The 7162-nt window shown below is 31.6% G+C and overlaps 3 protein-coding genes across 3 annotated transcripts; all 3 read right to left on the reverse strand.

Moving 5' to 3' along the window:
* Positions 1-373: 373 nt before the first annotated feature.
* Positions 374-999, reverse strand: LOC108217115 (transcription factor TCP9-like). The gene is made up of 2 exons (XM_017389967.1): positions 517-999; positions 374-421 (listed from the first exon to the last, which is right to left on the reverse strand). Exons 1-2 carry the CDS (start codon positions 997-999, stop codon positions 374-376), a joined length of 531 nt encoding a protein of 176 aa, XP_017245456.1.
* Positions 1000-2004: 1005 nt separating this feature from the next.
* LOC108217126 (transcription factor TCP9) lies at positions 2005-2580 on the reverse strand. Its single transcript, XM_017389977.1, has one exon. The coding sequence runs from the start codon at positions 2578-2580 to the stop codon at positions 2005-2007; it is 576 nt and encodes a 191-aa protein (XP_017245466.1).
* Positions 2581-4598: 2018 nt separating this feature from the next.
* On the reverse strand, positions 4599-5141 carry LOC108217134 (transcription factor TCP19-like). Its single transcript, XM_017389986.1, has one exon. The coding sequence runs from the start codon at positions 5139-5141 to the stop codon at positions 4599-4601; it is 543 nt and encodes a 180-aa protein (XP_017245475.1).
* Positions 5142-7162: the final 2021 nt, after the last annotated feature.

The raw sequence follows: 7162 nt of genomic DNA on the forward strand, positions 1-7162 counted from the left end.
CTTAATATTGTTTGTTTCAAATAATTAAATGAAAAATTGTATCAATTTACTTAATTCATAAACTCAATTCTAAAAATTATTTGTTTAATATAATAAAAAAAATCTATTAAAAAGATTAGTCACACCATCGAAAAATCGTCATCAATAATAAAAAAATGATATTTACATGCTTCATATATTAAAATTATTCATACACATAGCAGTACTCAATATGTAATGTTCAATCCACTTTTTAATTATTTTTTTAATATTGAGATGATAAATGAAACAAACTATACTTGAAATATATATAATATTCATTTCTGCCTTTCATGTATAATTATAAAATGGCAGAAATTTATTTTGATGCAAATTTTATAAAACAAAATATATCCTAACCTTGTAAATTCTCAACACTCTCCTCATTCAACGTTAACTCCCCCTGTAAATCAAAATCCCCAATTCACCAAATCAGACCTAATCTTGTATCCTTCAAATGCCCCCTTTACGAAACCTGATCTTCTTGCCCATCAATACCATCTCATCATACCCTTCCTCTTCAGCAGAGCTCGCCCTCGCCTCGCAGCTAACGCTGGTCTGGTTTTGGTTCATCTTCATTCCATTTTCCGCCGCCATCCCATACCCTGGCACAGACACGGTGCTGGGGCCCACAGGCGCAAGTCCCGAGGTCTTCGAAACATCCTCAGCAGCCCCCTCTTTCGTCTCCGGGACTCTGAGGGACCCATCAGCAGTTACAGTAGCAGTAGCAGGCACTGTTCCGGTGCCTGTAGCCCTAATAATGGCAAGCTCCGCTTGTTGAAGAAGCCACTGGATTGTTTCACCATCTGTGGCCAAACCCAACTCTTTGGTCAGTTGGAAGACCCGAGCAGCACAACGAGTGGGCATTCGGATCCTACTGCCCCGACCCTCCACCTTGGTATGCAGGTCTTTCCTTGGTGCCGGTTGAGAAGGACCACCGCTCACTTGAGAATCATCATTGAAATCTTTTTGTGAAGACATGTTTTAATACATACATACAATTGTGGCGATACTCATGTGTGTGTATTATATAGCGGTCTACAAATCCATCAACACTTGAATATTATCATATTTTAATGGTTTTTAAATAATATCAATTAAATAGCATCAGATTTTTAAGCATAATTTAAAATGCTGATTGAATACTACCAGATTTTGTAATATAATTTAAAATCCTAATCGAATACTCTAAGATTTTGATACATTTTTTTAAATCCGAATTGAATATCTTTGGATTTCATAAATGAAATAAATATTTTATAATCCGAATTGAATACACCCCTCAACATGATATATTGATCTTTTATGTAAAAAGAAAGTAAATAGAAAATAATATGCTCAAATGTTTAGCCATATATTAGCATAAATTTTAAATTCTCACTGGAAAAGATATAGTAATATATTAAATTTCTTACTCACACTACAACAATATCGACTAATTTCGACTAGAAGAAAAATATTTCATTTATCAATAACTCTCTTGAATATGTTGGGTACAGTGATTCATCATTATGAATTCGAACACCATAAATTTATAACAAATGGGAAAAATTAGTAAAGTCTCAAGAGTGTCTCTTGATATTGTTTGTACATATCAAATGAATAAATGAAAAATTGCATCAATTTACTTATATGATAAATTCAATTCTAAAATTTATTTGTTTGGTATAACAAATAAAAAATCTATTAAAGATATTAGTCACAGTACCATCAAATAATAGTCCACTTTTTAATTAATTTTTTTTTTTAATATTGAGATGATAAATGAAACAAACTATACTTAAAATATTCATTTCTGCGTTTCATGTATAATTATAAAATGGGAGAAATTTATTTTGAAGCAAATTTTGTAAAACAAAAAATATCCTAAACCTTGTAAATTCTCAACACTCTCCTCTCATTCAACGTTAACTCCCCTATAATCAAAATCCCCTTCACCAAATCAGACCTGCCCCCCTCACTAAATCAGACCTAGTCTTGTATCATTCAAATGCCCCCTTTACGAAACCTGATCTTCTTGCCCATCAATACCACCTCATCATACTCTTCCTCTGCATCAGAGCTCACCCTCGCTTCGCAGCTAACGCTGGTCTGGTTTTGGTTCGGCTCCGCCCCATGCGGTACACCCATCCTCATTCCATTTTCCGCCGCCATCCCAAACCCTGGCACAGACACGGGGCTGGGGCCCACAGGCGCAAGTCCCGAGGTCTTGGAAACATCCTCAGCAGCTCCCTCTTTCGTCTCCGGGACTCTGAGGGACCCATCAGCAGTTACAGTAGCAATAGCAGGCACTGTTCCTGTTCCTGTAGCCCTAATAATTGCGGGCTCCGCTTGTTGAAGAAGCCACTGGATTGTTTCACCATCAGTGGCCAAACCCAACTCTTTGGTCAGTTGGAAGACCCGAGTAGCACAAAGAGTGGGCATTCGGATCCTACTGCCCCGACCCTCAACCTTGGTATGCAGGTCTTTCCTTGGTGCCGGTTGAGAAGGACCACCGCTCACTTGAGAATCACCCTTGAAATCTTTTTGTGAAGACATGTTTTGATACATACATTCAGTCATGGCGATACTCATGTGTATATATATATAGCAGTCGACAAATCTATACATGTGTTATGTACATGAAACGTAAGTCCAGATTTTTGTCATATGATGCGGACGGTATCTGGCCATATCGTATGTTTTGTGCATTGTTGACTACTTAAAAATCTTTTTAATACAGAGATATTATTTTTTATATTCTACTGGGATCATATAAAATCTACTGGGAAGTTCCAGTGCTACCACCTATCATTAGATTCATACGTATTAGTGGATCATTTGAAATAAAATATGTATCTTACCTTTTCAATATTTTCTTTTTATTTGATTAAGATGGTGATTTTATCACTGAGCTTTTATTTTTATTTTTACTTAAATATATAATCATAACCATTTTAAAGAGAACATGAAAATATTATTTATTATTATTATTATTATTATTATTATTATTATGTATTTAATATTTCATGAGCCTCTCACTGAAAATATATATCATGGATCCCAGAGCTAATACTGAGTTGTCCTTTGGAGAAACATAACATAGCTGACTAAGTATTTTTTGTATTACAATGTATTTTTAATATTATTGTTTTTATAATTGATATCACCTTAATATAGTTTATTTTGATGAATCCACCCAAAAACAATGAGTGCTTGACAATTAAAAAAATTATTAATATAATTCAACAATATTAAATTAGTTGTTACAATGTTATCTCTTATATTAAATATTTAATTTTAATAATAACAAAACTAATATATTTATATGATAGTTCAATATATATAAAAATATAATTTTAGATATTAGTTTTTTATTTCTATATGACGTATTATTAACTCATAACATGTATAATATTTTTTAGTTTTCTCGGCCTATGTATACAAATATTTGTCTAAGCAAATATAAAATAGGCAGCTCGTTATTGAGTTCAAAGAACTGTACATATATATGCACGTCAGGATTATGCACGGGCCCACCTACTTTTCATATATTAATAATTTAGGAATCGGCTTTTATTTATATATTTAATAATTAATTTTTGTGAATCCCTTGTAAGTGGATATATATTACTTTGTATTGCAAAATGTAAACTGTGTTAATGTCTTTATGTATTATTTATTTAAATTATTATGCCCTTTCGAGAGAGTGTCATATGTGATATTTTTTGATATTTTATGTAGTTTTTTTGTCATTAATTAACGATTGTATAATTTTAAATAACTTTGTTTCGTTGTGATTCCTTATTTCCCTTCTTTTCTCTCCTTGGATCTTTATTTTTTCATTTCGGTGGACTTTATATATTTTAATTGTGTTTTCTTTTCGTTCATTAAAGAAAAGTAATTAAATTTATGGTGCCATCTCTGCATCACCTTTGATTAATTGTAGACTTATTTGAATAAGACTTCTATTTTTCTTTTTTTAATTCGCGAATTTAACTTTTACTTCAAGTTAAATTTTTATCTAAATTTTTGTGAGACATCTATAATGCCCTCTAGTTATATGTCTTATTATTATGAAAGAAATTCTTGCTTTTAGTATTGTATTCCGATACAATTAATTGATGTGAAAGTATCAAGTATATTAAAAATATATGATGTAGTAAAATGTATCAAGTATATCTTATCTTATTGTGTTTTATTAGTAAGAAGGTGAAATGATATTCTATCAATTATTTTTTTATTAATCAAGGGTCATTTTCATTTTCTTTTAAGGAATTAAGGGGTCATTTGGTTAAATTAAAATAAGTGTTTTTTGCTTAAAGTGATTAAAGTATTTGATAAATAAGTAGAAGTCGTGAAATAAAAGACAATATTCTCAATTTTTATAAGTATTTCTTGAGTTTTACATAAAAAATACGAATAAATACTTATAACTTGCTAGAAACGAGGTTTTTAATCCCCACCAAACAACCCCCTACCACTAAAGCAAACCTTAGAAATTCGACACACACGACACTTTATAAAATAAAATTAAGGACCCCCAAAACTCTAAAAACTCTCCATTCCTCCCGGGACATTCAAATGTCATTCCATCCGAGCTAACGCTTCTGGTTCTGACCTGACCACCCCGGCGCATACGGACCCGGCATCCTCATGCCAATGCCACGAGTGAGAGCCAGCGGCACAGGCCACACCTGTTGTGGCTCGCCTCCATCTTCAGGCACCATGAAAAACCCTCTCCCTGGTACAAACACGGGATTGGGATTCCCAGGCGCAAATCCCGAGGTCTTTGGACCACCATCCTGGCCAACAGGTTCAGCTTTCTTTTTCTCAGGGACTTCCAGGGCCTCAGAAGAGGCGGCACCAGTAGCATTAGCAGACAGATCTGCATTGCCAGGCCCCTGAATCATGGACTCCTCCGCACGTTCTAGAAGCCAGTCAACAGTTTCACCCTTGGACTTGAAGCCCAAATCTTTCGTCAATTGGGAGATCTGAGCAGCACAAGAAGCCGGCATTTTGATCCTCCTCCCCCGACCTTCCACCTTGGTTTGCTTGTCCTTCTTGGGTTTTGGAACAGAACTGGTTTGTTGGGATCCGCTGTTGGCTTGGGAATCACTGTCATAATCTTTAACTGTAGACATGATTGCTTAATACAATTCTCTGGCAATGCGTACAACAGTCTTTATATAGTACTCTGGATGAGGTGTTATTAATTACGTGCATATATCAAAATCCCGTAGATATTATTTTGATACTCCATTTTGTTAAATCTGGGGTTCCCATGGTATATCATACGTTTCTGGTGTTGATTATTGAATAAATATCATCTTTTAATGGATTTTATTATCCAGGCAATTACATTTTTCTATATTCGATTTTCTAAAAAATTACTCCCTCCTTCCCTTTTTAATGTCACATTTCTACTTTTGTTGGTCAAATTGACTAGTTTTTGACCAAAAATTATAAGTCATTTTTTCATTATTTTAGAAAACCAAAAATTACATCTTAAAGTAGAATAAAAGTTTTTTCTGGTGAATTTTTTTTTTTATTCTTTTCAATTGATAAAATATTAATAAATTTCAGTCAAATTTTGGTCAACTTGACCAGCACAAAACCAAGACAACTAAAAAAAGACGGAGGGAATATCAATATTTATGTTGGTCATGCTAACGTGTAATTACGTGTTTAATGGAGACTTAATTGATTTTTATATAGTGTATGGATTTTAATGTATCGTATCTGATTTTGATTTTAGACGGATTCGAGATAAAATTTTGTGTAGTTGATGTAGAGTATTTAGGATTTAAGTACAATACTTCAAAATCTCATGAATTTTGGTATAATTTCAAATATAAAAAAATAGACCGAATAATCATACAAAATTCATCATTTTATATAGGTCAGAAAAATTCATCAAATTTGAATATCATCATATTTTAATGATTATTAAATAATCTCAATTGAATACCATCGGATTTTTAAGCATAATTTAAAACCTGATTAAATACTATTGAATACTACCAGATTTTGTAACATAATTTAAAATCGTAATCAAATACTTCAAGATTTTGATATATTTTTTAAAATCCAAGTTGAATATCTCTGGATTTCATAAATGAAATAAGGGAAAATAGATTTTTTTGCCACTCAATTTATAGTGTTTTTAGAAACTTACCACCCAACTAATTTTTTTATTCTTTTAGTCACTAATGTTAGGTTTTGTTTTGTTTTTAGCCACCAGCTTAGGTTTGGATTTGATTACTAGCATTATGATAATTTTTTGTATCATCATTTATACATAGTGATAGTATCTAATATTTTGATGATGTGTTGTATGTTTATATCCTTATATATAGCAATAGTAATATAAAATGAGCCGATGAAAAATTAAAATCAGAAATAATAGTAATCAGATTCTAAAAATTCAATAAATCATGAATATGAAATCAATGACTTCAAACAATTCACCCTCTCTCATAAGATAAAGTGTAATTGAGTGATATGACGGATCATCTTTCGCTATTAAACTTTCAATGGACTAGCTCAGTCTAAGATCTTTCTTAAATTTATCTCAAAAAATTTTAATAACTTTATCTTATTACAATTTTCGAGATAAATAAATAAAGAGGAAAACTTAATTTTCGATGATTGTCCTCTATATATAATGCATCATTTTATATTATTATTACTCCCTCCGTCCCTCTCATTAGTTTACAAATTTTCTCTAGTGCTTAGCATGTATTTAAGATTCTTATAAAACATAGTTTCATAACTTATTTTTGTGTGTAAAAATTCAAACGCTGAATTTTCATTCGGAAGAAAAAAAATAAAGTTATATATGAAACTACATCTTTTAAAGGCCATATAATACGTGTAAAATTCTTATCATCCAAGGTAAGCGATCTTGAAGACATAAAAAGTACTACATATAAAAATACAAATATATATCAAATCATCAAAATATTACCGACTACCACTATATTTTAATAATGATACACATAAAATGTAATGCTAATAATCAAATCTGAACCTAACTTCAGTGACAAAAAAAGAGCTAAATCTAACACTAGTGAGTAAAATAAAAAAAATTATAGCTCAGTGGTTAGTTTCTAAAAACACAATAAGTTTAGTGATAAAAAATTATCATAATGCTCGTAATCAA

This window comes from Daucus carota, chromosome 1 (assembly GCF_001625215.2).
Source record: "Daucus carota subsp. sativus chromosome 1, DH1 v3.0, whole genome shotgun sequence".
In the NCBI taxonomy this organism is placed as follows: domain Eukaryota; kingdom Viridiplantae; phylum Streptophyta; class Magnoliopsida; order Apiales; family Apiaceae; genus Daucus; species Daucus carota.

What these genes read in the sequence shown, in the direction of transcription:
- LOC108217115 (XM_017389967.1), bottom strand. Translation starts at nt 999, where the DNA reads ATGTCTTCACAAAAAGATTTCAATGATGATTCTCAAGTGAGCGGTGGT. An exon ending in AGGAAGGGTATGATGAGATG is followed by an intron (nt 422 to 516) that starts GTATTGATGGGC and finishes TTTGATTTACAG; the next exon opens with GGGGAGTTAACGTTGAATGA.
- LOC108217126 (XM_017389977.1), bottom strand. Translation starts at nt 2,580, where the DNA reads ATGACTGAATGTATGTATCAAAACATGTCTTCACAAAAAGATTTCAAG.
- LOC108217134 (XM_017389986.1), bottom strand. Translation starts at nt 5,141, where the DNA reads ATGTCTACAGTTAAAGATTATGACAGTGATTCCCAAGCCAACAGCGGA.